At 42.2% G+C, this 17,250-nt stretch overlaps 2 protein-coding genes across 8 annotated transcripts in view; one reads left to right on the top strand and one right to left on the bottom strand.

Moving 5' to 3' along the window:
- Positions 1 to 1,842: 1,842 nt before the first annotated feature.
- LOC308506596 (uncharacterized protein) overlaps positions 1,843 to 17,250 on the bottom strand; it is a 35,870-nt gene continuing 20,462 nt past the window's right edge. Inside the window, exons 3-4 of one of the 3 annotated variants that reach the window (XM_081070273.1) lie at positions 8,004 to 8,248; positions 1,843 to 4,212 (exon numbers count right to left, since the gene is read on the bottom strand). In XM_081070273.1, coding sequence (XP_080926399.1) covers positions 2,684 to 3,331 — 648 coding nt within the window. In that variant the 5' untranslated portion in view covers positions 3,332 to 4,212; positions 8,004 to 8,248 and the 3' untranslated portion in view covers positions 1,843 to 2,683. Of the gene's footprint in view, positions 4,213 to 5,929; positions 8,249 to 17,250 lie in introns of those variants that run through there. The other 2 variants (XR_013994740.1, XR_013994739.1) reach the window with 2 other exon arrangements.
- Positions 2,376 to 17,250, top strand: part of IL7 (interleukin 7) — a 45,625-nt gene continuing 30,750 nt past the window's right edge. For 2 of the 5 annotated variants that reach the window (XR_013994741.1, XM_081070274.1), the window contains exon 1: positions 5,936 to 8,149. Coding sequence is in view for 4 of the 5 variants with exons in the window: in XM_081070274.1 (XP_080926400.1) it covers positions 7,967 to 8,149 (183 nt within the window). In the remaining variant the exon portion in view is untranslated. Of the gene's footprint in view, positions 2,721 to 5,935; positions 8,150 to 17,250 lie in introns of those variants that run through there. The other 3 variants (XM_081070276.1, XM_081070277.1, XM_081070275.1) reach the window with 3 other exon arrangements.

The raw sequence follows: 17,250 nt of genomic DNA, 5'->3' as shown, positions 1-17,250 counted from the left end.
ATAATAGTAACTACTGCATTTCTCTAATTATAAGACATCAGCATATAAAAATTCTTCAAACATTTTATACTGGCCTATCTGTCTTATGAAAAATAACGTTCAGTTTATCAAAATATCAACCACTAATTTAAGACTTCATTTTGGATTTTTTTCCAGATGGTATTAATTCTCTCAGACAGAAACGTAATAACTTGATGTAGTGAGAATGTGCCCATTTTCGTACAACAATAAAAATTCCAAATCCTTGATGAATATTTTCCTAAGAGTGGTTCTTCACATTCAGGGTCAGAGACCAGTGAGGAGTTTATATCTCTCCTGGAGGTCTGAATAATTTCCCCTCATGCTTCCCGAAAGTTCACTTACGCACAAGCTTTGTGCCAGGTGTTATGGTGATTGCATGACAAAGGAAGGCAGATTTCCTCTGGAGGACGTTATGGTTGGATGCTCTTTTATCTGTCTCTGAAAAGTGAAAAACAAACAAAACTGTGCAGGTGATGTGCAATTTATATACCTTAGAGCTGCTCCTGGGATTTTAAGTCAAGATCCTTGTAGGAGTCTAACCAAGAGAACTGTGTTTAGTTGCAGAGCTCCCTTTTAAGTCTCTCCACCTCCTGTTTCTCCACGCTGCCCCCCCCCCCAGATTCCAGTCACATTTCCACTTGGCTTTGCCCCCCCCATTCTGCCTCCTGTTCTCATTTGTTTCCCTTGCTTGCTCCCTCTTCTCTTCTGTTTCCCTTGTGCCCTCACATGCTTTCACACGTTCTCATGCAGGTTCTCTCACTCAGTGGTTCTCTCTCATTCTGTCACTCAGCAGTTGTCTGAATGGCTGTGTTCTAGACACTGTTCTAAAGTGGAAGGAAACTTGGCTGGGGCACAGACAGGCCAGTGTGGCTGGGGCAGTGAGGTGGGCACCAGAGAGGGTAGCAGGGCCCAGGTCACCCCGTGCCATAAAGGTCTGGGATGCAGTGGGAAGTGGCCAGAGGGTGGTCCCGAGGGTGGCGAGTGTAAATCTGATATCCTGCTGCTAGGAGGAGAAGAGGGAGTCCTGAGCAAGCGTGAAAGCCGGACACCCCTGACTGCAGGGTTTTAATGGTTTGTCCATAGGTGAGTCACAGAGTGGCCAGACTGGATTCAGGCTTTATTTTAGGGGTACAGCTGACAGGACTGGCCTATGCACAGGGTGTGGGAAATGAGACAGAAAGGAATCAGGGATCCACGTTTCAGGCTTGAGCCGCTGTCCCAGTCTCTGGTTCATTGTTCTTTCTCTTTCTCCCTCCCCTCTTTTCCTCTTGGCTTTGTTCACACTGTAATGGAATGGGAATGCTGCCTTCCGCAGCTGAACTCCTGCTGAGATCTCCATTCAGAATTCACAACCTCCAGAAACCTTTCATGAGGTCCCCATACTGAGGCCACTTGACCCTGTCCTCTCCTGGCACCCATTTGTACATTATTCGTAAAGATTTCTGTCACAGAGGCTCCACCGTGGGCTCTAGAGCCCAAATGGAGCAGATTTGGGACGGCTCTGTCTCCAACCAGCTCCGCGAACTCAGCCAAGTTACATGAAGAAGTCTCAGTTCCCACATCTATGAAGTGCAGCTAAGAAAACTGCCTAACTCTAAGAAAAATTTGCATGAGATGACATGTGTGAAATGCTTAGCACAATAGTGGCGCAGAGCAAAAGGGAGACGAACGACAGCCGTTATCATATCACCGTTATTGCATTACATTACCAACCTTCATTGAAGCAGGGTTTCTGCAGAATATCAGAAACCAAACTAAAACAGGAAATACCTAAATAATTCAGGCCTGGAAAGAAAACCAGCTCCTCAGCCACACACAGTCAAAACGGACAGCGTGATTTATTAGCCAATTCCGACAAGTGCGCATGTGACGGTCACAGTAACCGTTACAGTAAGTCTCCATTTCCTCCACCTAATCTGGGCTTTGGTTTTCGCGTGCAGAGACACCACTTCCCCAGGGCAGGTGGACCCACAGCATTATTTTTCTGTGCGATCTCACCTGGGCAGGTGCATGTAAAAAAGACAGCGGAAAAAGGCCCTCGGAGGGACTCAGGGGCGGAGGGCGTGACCCCCTCTTACTTCCCTTTTTACAAGACTTGGCATCGTCCCCCACCTCCGCGCAAGAGCCCCGACGCCTCAGCCCAGCTTTCGCCCTACGGGGTTGTGGCTTCGGTGGACACATTGGCACAGATACTTTCGGATCCCAGTGGCCGAGCTCCCCCGGGGCGGTCAGAGGTCATCTGGAAAGTCTTCTGCCTGGCCGCTGCTTCCGAAGGCCGGCTGCGTCCTCCCGGGGCGCCGGGCAGCGCGCGCCCCCCGCCTTGGTCCGGGTCCAGACGCGCAGGGAGCGCGAGGGGAGGACGCAGGTGCGCGGAGAGGGGGCGGGGAGCGCGCCGGCGAGGAGCGCGGAGCCCGAACCTGCAGACCCAGCGCCAAGTAGAAACTGAAAGTGCGTCGCGGCGGATCCTACGGAAGTTATGGGGCAGGCAGAGCGCTGAGCCGGCCGCCCCCCCGGGCATGGATGGCGCGGCGCGCGCGGCGCGGGTGACCGGGGCCCGCGGCAGAGGCGGCCGGCGCGCACCGGCTGCGGCACCTGCGTGAAGCCCAGGGTCCTGGAGGCGACCATGGGCGGTGAGAGCCCGCTCCTGCTGCCGCCGCGGTCATCATGACCACGCCCGCCTCCGCAGACCATGGTCCATGGTAAGCGCCCCGCTCGCTCGCGGGCGCGCAGGTGCGCGCTGGGCACGAGGGGGACTCCGGGGCGCGCCCGGGAACCGCCCGGCCTTGCACTTTGGACCTGCCGAGAGCACCGGCTGTCCCGAGTCCCCTGGCCCGAAGCCACCGGCACGGGGCGGCTGCGCCCGCAGGCTGCGAGGAGCCGTCCCCGACGCCCGCCTCCGTCGCGGGACCCAGCGCTGCGGCCCCGCGCGGCTCCCGGGGGCTCGGGCCGGGTCTCCCCGCGGCGTCGCGGCGCTACTCACCGGCGTCGGGCAGCCCGAGCATCTGGGCTCCTGCGGCTCCCAAGTCCCCGGAGAAGTGAGCGCGCAGCTCCCACGGGACGCGTTTTTAAACCCGAAGGGGACAGAGAGGTCTCTGGAAAACCCCGTTTTCCTTCCTCGGCGGCGCTGGGGGTTTCCAACCGGGGCTGTCCCGGTGCGCTTTGCCGGGACACGGGTCCACGGGCTGGCGCTGGGAAAGGCCCCTGTGCGCGTCTGTTTGTTTCTATTCGGGTGCCCCTCGACGGGGACAGGATCCCACGGCGCCACTCTAGCCCCTTGCTGGGAGCCAGTGGATGTCCCTGTGCGGAGCATGGGCTCCCTGTGCGGAGCATGGACAAGGGCAGAGTCGGGGCGAGCCGGCGTCCGTTGGCAGCCACCGGGGCCAGAAAGTTTACTGGAAGGAGAAGTGGGGAAAACAGATGCGAGGGGAGAGGACCTGCCCGGGGAAACTGGAATGTGTTCCAGTAAATACCTCCTCCAGCAAAGGAAGCAGGCGGGGACGGTGCAGGAGTAGGGAGCAGCTTGTTCCTGCGTTGGGCGCCTGGTCTGTGCGCCCTCCTGGCTCCACCATTAGATGAAAAGGCTCCCTTTCCCGCTGAAACCTATGAAAGAAGCAGGAATTGATGGAGCCCAGGAGTACCGGATCAGTAACAAAATAAAAAGGGTGGTGGTGGGGTGGGGGGTAGAGGGTGAAAGGAGACAACTACGGAAGAAGATTTGTCCTGCGCCTCCTCCAGAAGTTCAGAGAATTAGATATTCTATCCCTGTTCTCCTTGCGATGCTCATGGGCCCCTGCAGGGACTGCTCCCTGCATCTCCAGGGCTCTGTCTAATCCTTGTGTCACCTCTGATCCAAAGTGCAGGGGTAAAGCAAGACAAGGACGCTGGGCTGTGCGGGACCCACGGGGAGCCTTTACTGCTTGAGTAGATCTATGTGAATCACGCACCGTAAGTTGTTAGCAGCAAACCAATATTATTCCAAACTTCTCCTAATGATTGCAGCAGTGAGTGGCTTTCAGCATTTTGTTTCGGGAGATTTCACTAGAAGCTTCAGGATAGGGTTACTCTTTGTCTGTTTTCTTTGCTACTTCTTTTGCGAGTTGAAGCGGTGGAGGGACCGCCTGTGTGCATGCCAGCCCTGCTGTCTGGTTTCGATAATTTCATCATATGTGAAGACTGGAAAATGGCTCGGTCCTAGAGACAGAGAACTGAGAAAGATTAGGAAGCCTGAACAGGATAAAGGAGACTCGCACAAGGCATCACATCGATATTTAAATACCTTAAACAAAAATGGAAAAGGTTATTCTATAGGACTAACTTACATGTCTCATTCACATGGGAAATTTTTTTTCTTGTCTCACCTCTGACACACAGCCTAGTGTGTTCCTGAAGTTAGACTGTTTGATGCAAGGAAACCCTTTTAGTGAGGTTTGCCTGGAGGAAGGTGGTGTTTGTATTCCCCTTGACTACACACACACACTGTGTTATTTTTGTAGGAAGCAGGGTAGCTCAGTGGCGAAAAGATAAGTTTCTACACTTTTTACCCTGACAAACTTGGATTTGAAACTTGCCTCTTACTAGACACATTCTATGTCGGGGGCAAGTTTCTTTGGATCCCAGATTCTCCATCTGCAAAATGTAAATAATTAACAGTATTTAGCTCATGGAATGGTGAGGGGATTCAGTGAAACATTATATGCCATATCATAGGATGGCTTCAGAAATGTCTTTAAGTGTCTATCATGGGATGTGTGGATAGAATTTACAGTCCAATCTTAATGTGTTTGTGGCAGATATTAGATTTCTTTACGTGAGCAAAATCAAATTCATTTTTGTAACCTTAGAAAGCTGATTTCCATACAACATGTGGCTGTTTTCTACTCTTCGTTAACTTTTTATTTATTCACCCATTCGCTTGTGCCAATGAAGCACATTAAAGCCAAGTCATATATTCAGATAATGTCTTTCATTTCATCCTGAATGTTTTTTGAACATTTTTTTTTAATTCCCAGTGAAAATGGTCTATATATGTTTATAATGGACAGTCAGTTAACACTCATTTGTCTTAAAAGCTGATGAAAGATTGGATTTGGTGGATTGTAGAAACTAATTTATTTATGTTCACTTTGACCCCATAACTTAAGTAGCTGAGGATTGAATGTATTATTTGGCTTAAATTAAAAACCAACAGGAATTTTTTTTAGACAGCCATCATTTTGGCTTAACCAAATTCCCTACTGAAAACAAACTCTCCAGTTTCAATCCCTTCAGGAGATCTAAAGAAAATTCTACAAGCCCAAGCTCGCCTCGCATTATTCCTTATAGTTTATCTTTTCTGTGACCTAATGAAAAGGTCAGGGTTAGGGGAAGGTGTGGGTGTCTGTGTATAATCTGAAACAAAGCAAAACAAGAGTCCCTTTCCCACTGTGACAACAATATCAAAAACCAGCTCAGGCTAAGCGATATTCAAGTTACTTTTTACGTGGTGTGGAGAAAAGACTTTAATTACAGAGCAAAGTGCGAATGATTAATGAGAGAGGTGGGAACCTATGATGTGTGAGGTGGGAACCTATGATGCGTGGGTCCGAAGCCTGGGTGTGTTTGCAACATCGTCTATGAGGCTAGTTCAGATCTAAAGAGTCACTGTATTTGGATGGCCAAGTCAGTTTTTAGAATTAAGGTGCTTCAGAGTTGGAAGGGACCTGAAGGTCTCGTTTAGAGGAAAGATTTCATTTTACCAATCAGAGAAGTGAAGCTTAGAAGACGTTCTGTCATTCATTCAGTCACACAACCAACCCACTGTCATACCAACACAGACGCCCCAAGTCTCCACCCTGCGAACCCGTTGTGCTATACTTGCCTTAGAGTAGCTGGGGCTAACTTATTTAACAGTCGTACAAAAGATACTCTTAACGGACAAGTCAAATTATGTTTTCAACTTGAGAAACTAGTTGTGATACATACACACATACACACATAAAGACTGAATTTTCCACCAACATCATTTGAAAGCATTAGTAAAATGCCATTCAGTGAATAAATGGGCTCATGTGAATTTGGGAACAATAATTACTAAAGCTCGGGGTGAAGAGGATATAACAGCTATTGTTCTGTATAGAAAATAAAACAACCTTCCTTATTAAAATATAAGAGGTGGACCTTTGAAATAACATTTATATATGATGTTAAACATGTCTTTTTCATTCTAGTATTTAATTGTTACATTTCACTTAAGCTCGTTTCAAATTACGTGCTATATAACTTTTCCTTTATTGTCTAATCTTCCCAAAGTATACCTCCCAGATACCTATAAGGTGACAGAGAAGAGTTTGGCTCTATACAATCCATACACATCTGACTTTAAAGTTAGGACCCGGTAATTGTTCTTGTCCGAGAATCTTTAGGATGAGCGGCCAGTAGTAGAAGAGAGAGAGGCAGAGTTGCATAATGTGACGTGGGAGTGGTTTTCAGTCACGAGACCAAAGTGATTACGTGTTATCAAAAGATACGGTCATATCTGATCAAACCCTGGTGAGGCACCTGTGTTTTAGGAAAAGATGAATTTGCAGGACTCTTGATCTTTGGAGAGAAAATGTGTGTGGCACCGAACAGTGCGTGGCACGTGCTAGGTGGTCCACTAAAGGCAATAAGCATCATCATCACCGTGCATGTCTTTGGAGTTATTCCCTGTCATGTGTATAGACACACAGTGGCAGAGCAGTGACTCCATTCCATGTCTCGTGTTGTGTTTCTGACCTTGTCACTGTCAGTGGCAGAGGAAGATGAGATGCATATCGGATCATGTGTTTCCATATCTGCTATCTAGCCAACCTACTCTATTTGGAAAAATACGCGTCTCTAATAGCACGTAATTTATTGGGGAGTGCTACTAATTTTTAGATAATGGTATAATGAATGACAGTGTCATTGTGAACTTTATGATCTGTTCAACAGTCTTTTAGGTCATTGTCACAATGTTAGTTCCTTGGGTTCCAAAGAGTATTGTTTGCAGTCTTCCTCAGGAAAGGCACACGTGTGAAATGCCTTGCACTTAACAAGTACAGTTACATTTATAGAAAGATGCAGACATGAAGCCCTGGCAAGCTTATGAAGAAATAAGTCACTATATAGCCAGATTTTAATGGCCGAGAGAACCACTGGTTTTCTGTCCAGAGTATTACTTCCTGCAATGATACCGTTTATAATCTCATTCCTTTTGCTGAGACAATTGCCCATATTTGTGAAAGCTTATCCAAAACAGATATAAATCATTAGTTAACAGGGCATGAACTTGAGTGTTCTAACATGTTAAGAAGCTAGACAGATCTGTGTTTGAAGAGAATATGGGTTTTGGGGCACTTAGAAACAGGAGATACTGGAAAGATAAGAAGAGGAGTCTCAAATATGAATGTTATCTCCGTCACAGTTCTGGGAAGGGGAAACCCTTTAAGAACCATCATTAAAAGGAAAGATTATATCACAGTGTAGTCCCATGGAGATAAACCTGCAAAGCTGCGTGCCGGAAGTAGCTGGATACTTGGACAGCTGTCAAGTTTTCACATAAATATACAATCACATGCCAGAGTGTCATCAAATTTCAAAACAACTGTAACTGTTTTACCTGTAGTTTACCTGCAGATGTTCAATATAAGTCAACATTGGATTAACAGTATTTATACCCTAGAATGTTTTCAGAAGCACAAAGGATCTATCGTTATCACACACGTGTTCTGCACTTCCCCAAAGAGTAATTGCTAAACTAAAAAGTTTAGTTAGAAGGAAACCTGAACACTGAAATATCGTCCTACTTTGTTTGGTTACACAATATTGAATTTTAGGGTCCTTCCCACTCTATCCAAAAACCGAGGTGCGTGTATACAATTATTAGACATCAGTGGTCAGGCCAGCTGAGACACCATAATCAAGTTAGGTAATAAGGGGTTAAGTGATGAAACCTGCAGTATGTTTCGCTTCTTCTTACTTACTGTTGACTTCAGTTTCTCTTAGGTATATCTTTGGAATTCCTCCCCTGATCCTTGTGCTGTTGCCAGTAGCGTCATCTGATTGTGAGATCGAAGGTAAAAATGGTGAAGAGTATCGGCACGTTCTCACGGTCAGCTTCGAGGTCCTGGTACGTGCTTGTTTGCTTTTTCTCACACTTGAACTCATTGGTAAAATTTGATAGATACTGTTGTTATCCAGTTGTACCTTCCTGTATCCATGTGTATTCCTCGAAAGAAAGTGAAATAAGAAAAGAAGAAAACTCAATGAGCTATTGACTATATACTTTCATTGTTGGCATCATTACAGCCTTTAAAAACAATTATTTCCCAGACCTTTGGACTCCTACAACTACCCATCTCAGCCCTGGTTCCTTCCCTTCACTACCAAATACATGGAAGCATAATTTAGCATAGCGCTTTGCATTTCCTCACTTCCCATTGACAGTCCCTGTAGAAGCCTTATATTGGGAGAGGGAAAATAACAGAATATAACATTTATAAATTATCCTGAAAAGAGATGTATAGTTATTTTTTTCTGAATGTGTGTGTGTGTGTGTGTGTGTATAATTTGCTGTTAATTTTTCTGTTTACTATGGACAATTTTTTTATAATAGATTTTATTTTTTAGAGCACTTTTAGGTTTACAGAAAAACTGAGTAGAAAATAGAGATTCCCATATACCCAATCTTCCTCTGCACAATTCCCTCTATTATTAACATCCTGCATTTGGGTGGTACATGTATCACAACTGGTGAACCAATACTGACACATTATTCTTAACTCAAGTCTATAGTGGGCATTAGGGTTGACTCTTTGTATGGTACATCCTGTGGGTTTTGACAAATGAACAATGTCACGTGTCACCATTTCAATGTCATACAGAATAGATCCACTGCCCTAAAAAATCCCCTGTACTCCACTGATTCCCCTGGCTCCCACGCTTGCCTTGAACCCATGGCAACCATTGATTCGTTTATGGTCTCTGAAGTTTTGCCTTTCTGGAATGTCATATAGTTGGGAGTCATGCAGTAGCTTTTTTAGACTGGATTCTTTCATTTAGCAATGTGTAGTTCAGGTTCCATGACTTACTGTGGCTGTGGCTGGACACCTAATCTCTTTATTGCTGAATAAAATTCTATTGAATGGATGTGCCACAGTGTGTTTCTCCATTCACCAATTGAAGGGCATGTCTTGGTTACTTCCAATTTTTGGCACTTACAAATAAAGCTTCTATAAGCATTTGTGTGCAGGGTTTTTTGTAGACATAGAAAGTGAGTTTTCAATTTACTTAGATAAATACCTAGGAAAGTGATTGCTGGATTAATGTGGTAAGACTATGTTTAGCTTTGTACAAACCACCAAACTGTCTTCCAGAGCGGCTGCACCAATTTGCATTCCCGCCTGGGGTAAGTGAGAGTTCCTGTTGCTCCTCGTCCTCGCCAGAGTTTAGTGGTGTCAGTGTTTTGAATTTTAGCCATTCTAATGGGTGTGTTGTGGTAGCTAATTGTTGCTGTTTTAATTAGCAATTCCCTAGTGTCATCTGATGTGGGGGATCCTTCAGGTACTCTTGCCATCTGAATATTTTCTTGGTTGAGGTATCTGAACTAACATCTTAACAATATTGAGTTTTCCTATCCATGATCATAGAATATCTTTCCTTTCGTTTTGATCTTTCTTTGATTTCTTTCATCAGAGTTTTGTACTTTTCCTCAGATCGATCCTGTTCATATTTTGTTAGATCTATACCTAAGTATTTCATATTTTTTATGCTATTGCAAATGGAGTTGTGTTTTAAATTTGAAATTCTAGTTCATTGCAGATATGTAGGAAAGCAACTGACTTTTCTATGTTAATCGTGTATCCTGAGACCTTGCTACAATTGCTTATTAGTTCCAAAAGGTGTTGTTGCTGATTCTTTGGGATTTTCTACTTAGACAATTATGGCATCTACAAAATAATTTTTTTTACACTTTAAGAGTTGGATCAATGTAATGAGATGTGTTGATTTAACTGATAACCAATCCTTGAAGCCCCACATGGAAAATGAAAAACCCTCCCAAATGTTCATCATTTGGGATGATGGGAGACATTGTCCGATATGACCCTCCTTCCCCTCCACTGTCTTCTCTACATACTCATACTGAAGTGGCATGACCCTTGGGAAATTCAGCGTTATATTTCTTTGAGGGATGTGGGAAATTTAAAATGATATTGAACACTATGCCAAAGTGGTCCCTGATTTTGCACATTGACAAGTAAAATAATACACACTAAATGGTAATTGCCCCATTTTATACTTCATGACTTTTTGACTTTTTCTGCATTAAATGATATCAGTAAATTAATCTTGCTGAGTCACGCTAATATTTTTTATTTAATTTTATTATCTGGGCAGGGAATCAACTTGTATTAGTTCTGCAACATTTATAAATAATTACATGTGTGTGAAACTGCAAAAAAAAATGTGCTGTTGGCAATTCAAAAAGAGTTTGATTCACCGGACTCATTTTTTCCCCCGGGAAACATAGAGGAGCTAGTCTCATTAAAACACACAGCAGCAAGGAGGATGCTATTCAAACAAAGCAAAGCATGGCTACTCTTCTTAAGGAGATTAAGTCATAAGACGTGGACGAGCACATTAACTAATCAATCCAAGTGAATAGAACCGTGACCATCTCAAGAAAGTTGTCTGTAAACGTGAGCTGATGAATTTGAGGGAAGGAGAACGTCACAAAGAATTGTTCGTGTCAATATGACTGGTAGAGAAGATGTGGTCACTTATTCACTCAGTACACGGCGTGTACTGGAGGCTTTGCAGACATGACTATCTTTACATCTCAGGGAGATCACAATGGTACCAACACTTATGACGTGCTTGTTAGGTTCCCAGCGTCACGAATTTCACCCTCACGATGTCCCTAGCAGAGAGGTATCCTTACCTTCCTTTCAGAGGAAGAATCCGAGGCTCGGGGCTGCCCAGTTTGTAGGTGTAAGAGGCATGTAAGTCTCTGACTAACCAGCGCACTCCCCTCCCTCGCACCAGCAATCTCTCTTAGTTGATTCATCCAGCACACATGTATTTGGAGCCTGTTATGCTGATTCCCCGCCCAGATAATAAAATTACGGAAAACCCATTGGTGTCGTTCGTTGATAGAAGAGTGGGCATAATACAATGATGGACCAGGTATAGACACTTCTTTCATAAAGCTTACATTTGCAAATGGTTAAGTCTTGGTGTAAAGAGTGCAAGTTGCAGCTTGAAAAGAAGTAGCTGCCACCCTGTCATTTCTAACAAACACACTGGCTACGAGCCAGGTTGGAAACAAAGAGGTAAACGGTCCTCTGGGAGGAGGTGTGGGTCAGCTTGGTGCTCGGAGAGAGACCATGTGGTGGGAGAATGCGCTGATCTCCAGGCGTTTGAGACAGTACATGCCTTTAGTAAAAAAAAAAAAAAAAAATGAACATGTACTTCTAATACATATAATATTTACCTAGTCTAGCCTTTTCACAGTACTTTTGCATCCATGAATGATGATATATACAGAAAATGAATATTTACAAAGATGAGATAGGAACAAAATGTAGACTCTAAACTTTCCCTTCCACGCTGCCGTGGACTGTCCACTGTGGAGTCCGCTTTGAAGACCAGAGATGGGACAGAAGATACCAGTGGACCTGTGTACCGTGGTAAGATGAGCGATCTCCATATGATGGTGTTCAGACTTCAGTCTACACATAACCAAACGTCCACAGTGATGTGATCATAAAAGTAACAATTACACTACATATTTTTGAGCACTTACTATGTGCAATGGGGGCCATTAAAAAGTAATAGTTCTTGTTCTTTTATAATCTATGAGGATGAGGGAGACATATGCCACTGTACTACCAAGTGAGTTTCATGCACAATATCTCATTTGAGTTTTGTGATATATCTATGCAGTGATGATGATGATAATAATAATATAATAATAATAATAATAATAATAATAATAATGACACATTCGGGATTTACTATGTGCCAATGCTGTTCTGAGTGCTTTCCATGTATTAAAAATTTATGTAATGAGGGTACTGAGACCCAGATCACATGGATGGCAAGTGGTAAAACTGGAATTCAAACCCAAGTGCAATCTGGTTCCAGAATATGCTCTTCCTAGTATGAGGCAAAGCAGTTAATAACTTTTTTTTTGAGGGAGAACATGTTGATAACATAATGAAAGAAGGATATTGGGAACATTGAGATGGTGACTGGACTGTTTGAATTGTAGAGACAGGAGATGGGGAGCTGGACAGATGTTCTGAATACCGTTACAGTCATCCAGAGTACATCCACATGGTGGAAAGGGTGGGTAGAAATGATCAGAACTATTACAGAGTCCAAATAGGGTCCAGACTAATAATGAGACTCACTCTTTCTGTCTTCCTCAGAGGGAAAGGGAAGTTTGTAATAAATGATAAAGGCCTTCATTTTATACGATCTGCCAAATACGGAATTCAGATTCCTAGATTTGGGAAGGACTAAGTTAAATAGAATCAGCATTTTAAGCTTCTTAATACATGTTATCAAATTGTTTTCCAGAAAAGACCCATCAAAGTCAATTCAACGCACTTTTTAAGGTGTACCATTTAGTGCCTTTTAGGATAGTCACAAGTTACACAGTCATCACTGCTGTCTACATCCAGACCATGTTCATCACCTCAAGGAGTGATGAAAACCGTTAGCAGTAACTTTTCATTCCCTGTCATCAGACAGGGGCAGCCACTGGGCTACTCTCGGTCTCTATGGATGTGTCCTTTCCAGGCTTTTCAGTATAAATGGAATCATACAATAGATAGCTTTTGTTTGGGGCATTTTCCACTTAGCATAACGTTTTCAAGGTTAACCTGTAGTACGGCCTGAATCACTACTTCATTTCTTCTTACGGATTAATAATATTCTACGTATGGATAGAGCACATTTGGTTTACCCATCCATAAGTTGATGGACATTGGAGTTGCTGCCACTCTTTGGCTATTATGAGTAATGCTGCTTAGAACGTTGGTATATAATGTTTTGTGCAATTCTCTTGGACATATACCTACAAATGGAACTTCTGGGTGATGTGGTAACTCTATCTTAAATTTTTGAGGAAATTCTGAACTATTTCCTACGTGGCTGCACCATTTTACATTCTCACCAGCCATGTGTGAGGGTTGCAGTTTCTTCACACCTTCATAAAACTTGTCCTCTGGCTTTTTCCCTCTAGGCATTCTGGTGTGTGAGAAGTGGTATCTCATTGTTCTTTTGATTTGCATTTCCCTGATGGTTAACCAGTCAAGCATCTTTTCATAATGACTGTAATTATTGACCACTTGTATATCTTTTTTTGAAGAGTCATCTCTTCAAATCCTTTGCTCAGTTTTAAATTGGGCTGTCTTTTCATTGTTTGTGAGAGTTTTTTTTATATATCCTGGATACTAGACCCTTATCAGTTACGCAATTTGTAAATATTCTCCCCTATCTTGTGGGTTGTCTTTTCACTTTCTTGGTGCTTTCTCTTGAAGCACAAAAGTTTTTGTATTTTGATTAAGTCCAATTTATTTATTTTGGGATTTTTTGTTATTGTTGTTGGTGGTGGTGGTCATGCTTTTAGTATCATATCTAAGAGACTTGCCTAATGCAAGGTCACAAAGATCTACACCTATATTTATTTCCTAAGAGTTTTATAGTTTAAGATCACATGTAGGTCTTTGATCATTTTCAGTTAATTTTTGTATATGGTAGGAGGTAGGTGTCCAAGTTTATTCTTTCTTGTACCTCTTGCACCTGTTTTTGCCGTCAAACTGTCTTGGCACCTTTATTGAAAATCAGTTGAATCCCAATGTCTCGGTTTATGTTTGGCCTTTCAGTGCCATTGCATTGTCTATATGTCAGCACCACACGGCCTTCATCACTGTAGCTCAGCAGTTAGTTTTGAAATTGGAAGTGTAAGTCCTCCAACTATGTTCTTTTGAAAGATTGTCTTGGGTTTTATGGGTCCTCATCATTTCTATTAAGCAGTTATTGGTATTTATCCTTTGGATTGTCTACACTTTTTTTTTTAAGGGACTCTGTTTTTAAAAAAGCTTTAGAATTCAAATGCAATGGAAAACTCTCTGGTGATGCCATGCTTCTCTGCAATACTTAAACCACGTAACTCCACACAGTTGTAGGCATGGCTAAATGAGTGGCACGGGCAGAAACATGATAGTGCAGAGGGTGGTGATGAGCTTATTGCTTCTCATTTATAGCCTTCGAGACCCTTTGCCATTCTCCTACTGACTTTTAATACTATTTCTATTATTTGCCAAGAGCTTATTATATATTAAGTATAATAACTTCATAACTGTCATATTTGTGAAAACATTTTTCCAGTTTATCATTTACTTCTTTATCTTGCTTGTTGATAAATGTTTCTGTTTGTATTTTTTTGGATGTAATTTGCTAAGATTTTGTTGAGGATTTTTGTCTGTGTTCCTGGGAGATAGGGGCCTGTGGTTTTCTTTTCCTGTAATGTCTTTGTCTGGTTTGGGTGTTAAGGTAATGCTGGCCTCGTAGAATGAATTAGGAAGTATTCCATTTGCTTCTATCCTCTGAAAGAAACTGCAGAAATTTGGTTTAATTTCTTTCTTAAGTGTTTGGTAGAGTTTAACAGCAAACCCGTCTGGGCTTGGTGCTTTCTGTTTTGTAAGGTTATTAATTATTAATTCATTTCTTTAATGCATATAGGCCTATTCAGATCAAATGTTTCTTCTGGCATGACTTTCGGTCACACGTGATTCATGAATCTTAAAGTATGCGTAGGTGTTACTGAAAGTAGCAGAATAGGGTTGGGGGGAGCCCTTCTCCAGGGAGAGGATGAATCACCTTGCAAAGGAATGTAAAGAAACCAACCTGCCTGGTGTGGTTGGATGGTAGCATGCAAGATGAGACCCCAATCCTCAGAGGAAGCCTGGACCACTGAGTGTTGTGCCACCATACAAAGGAGTTTGGACTTTTCCCTAAGCACCAGGAAATCACTGAGGAGTGTTTGTAGGGGAAAAAAAAAGACACTCAATGTAAGTGCCCGAAGAATAGAAATCTTTGTCTTTTGTGTTCACTGCTGTACCCTGACGGACTAGCACTCTCAATCACTGTTTGATGAATGAATGAAAAATGAACTAATAACACCATAAGATTTTTACCTTATAATTTTATTTTCTGTCAATCATGTAGATAATTTTGAGGAGGAATGGAAAACAAGGAGACAGTGGTAAATAATTGCAGTAATTTGGGTGAAAATTGTTGATGGGTGTGGACCAACATAGTGATTCATAGCTTTAGGGTATTTCAGAATGAACTGAAAGGCTTGTTAAAACATAAACTATAGGGCCACACCCTCCTGTTTTTGAGGAATTTCGGTTATCTGGGAGGCCCACTAGATAACGTCATGTATGTCCCTCCCTCATTTGGAAAGAATTAATAAACTTCAAGGAAAATTAGAATAATACCCTGAGTTTAGTCTGAATCCTAAATTCTGTGGCATGAGATCTACAAAGCCACATACTGCATTCTGTGGGTATTAGCTGATACGGTTTACTGGCTTGTTTGTTTTTTCAGTATTTAGCTCAACCACAGTCACAAAATAGAAATAATGTGGATAAAAAAAAAAACCTGAACCATAAATCCAATTAGCAATGATTTTAAAGTTAGATATTTTATTTTAGAATCTATGATTGAACGTCCATTTTCAGGATAAATGAAGCAATCTTCTGCAATATGGAAAAATATATTTTCATGGACACCCTTGATTAGATTGCTTTTCAGTGAACCAGCATTGCAGTGGAGTGTAGGGACACTGAATGAAGAATCAGATCTAATTGGTGACTAGCTTTGTTCTTAGCAAGTGCTGTGATCTTAGATACCTCATTGAACCTCTTTGGGACTCTTCAATTCCCTATAAAATGTGTAAATTGAGTTATCCCTGAGGTCCTTCAAAGTGCTCAAATTTTTTGAGACACGGAAAGTAAAAATCACATTTTCTTTTTCATTTTGCCCCCTTCACCCCTTCCTTTATGGCTGACCCGTCTTGATAATTTTCTTCCTTTCATAAATATTTATCAATCCCCTACTACGTGCAATGCTCTGTATATAACAACAACAACAACAACAATAATAATGAGGAGAGGTCGTTTCCAGTGAACAACATATAATCAAGGACTGAAGTGAAATTTACTCAGAAATGCGTGTCTTATAAAGCAATAGATGAGCCATATTTAGAGAGGAAAAGACTATTCTTAACCCGACTGAGTAATCCTGGCACCCTTTGACTATAGATGTATGATATGAGTTTACTTCTGGACTCTTCAATTCTATTGCATTTATGTACTCATCTCATATTTATGCTGTGCCAGTACCACACTATCTTTATTACTGTTGCTTTGGAGAAGTTTTGAAATTGGAAAGTGTGAGTCCTAGTTTGTTCTCCTTCTTGTTTTGGCTGTTTCAGGCCCCTTGCAATTCCATATGGATTTTAGAATCAGCTGGCCAATTTCTAGGAAGCAATCAATTGGGATTCTGAAAGGGATTTCGTTGCACCTGCAGATCAATTTGGGGGTTGGAGGAGTACTGTCTTTTTAACAATGCATAGAATGCTTCTGATCCATGAACATGGGACGTTTTTCTATTTAGATCTTCCGTAATTTCTTTCAGTAATGTTTTGTAGTTTTCAGACTGTAAGCTTTGAACTTCTTTTGTTAAATTTATTCCTAAGTATGTTATGTGTCTTTGATGCTACTGTAAGTGGGACTGTTTTCTTCATTTCATTTTAAAATTGTCTGTGATTCTTAAGTCTGTGCTCCTTGAATACTTACCTAAGTTTGTGTCTTATTTCCCCAGACTAGGCTGTAAGGATCTTAAGGACAGTTTATGTTTGATTCCTCTTTGTATCCCACAGAATGCTCAGCACAGTACCTTGCACCTAGTAGTTTTCATATAAATAATAACATGAATTGCAATAATATATGGTAAATAATACGTTGAGTTATAAGACAATACCATAAGTTAACAGGAACCCAGAAGTGGTTTCAAATAGGCTAGGAAGTCTTTTTCTTGAACATCTGTTTCTTTGTAAATTTGTTATGAATCAAATGTCAGGGACTTTTCTGATATCCAATAGGAACTAACTTTTGGATGTTATACATTATTTTATCCATAAAAATATTTTGC

This window comes from Rhinolophus hipposideros (genome assembly GCF_964194185.1).
Source record: "Rhinolophus hipposideros genome assembly, chromosome: 13".
Lineage (NCBI taxonomy): Eukaryota > Metazoa > Chordata > Mammalia > Chiroptera > Rhinolophidae > Rhinolophus > Rhinolophus hipposideros.
Note: the sequence above shows the minus strand (reverse complement) of the source record. Positions and strands in the feature narration are given on the sequence as shown.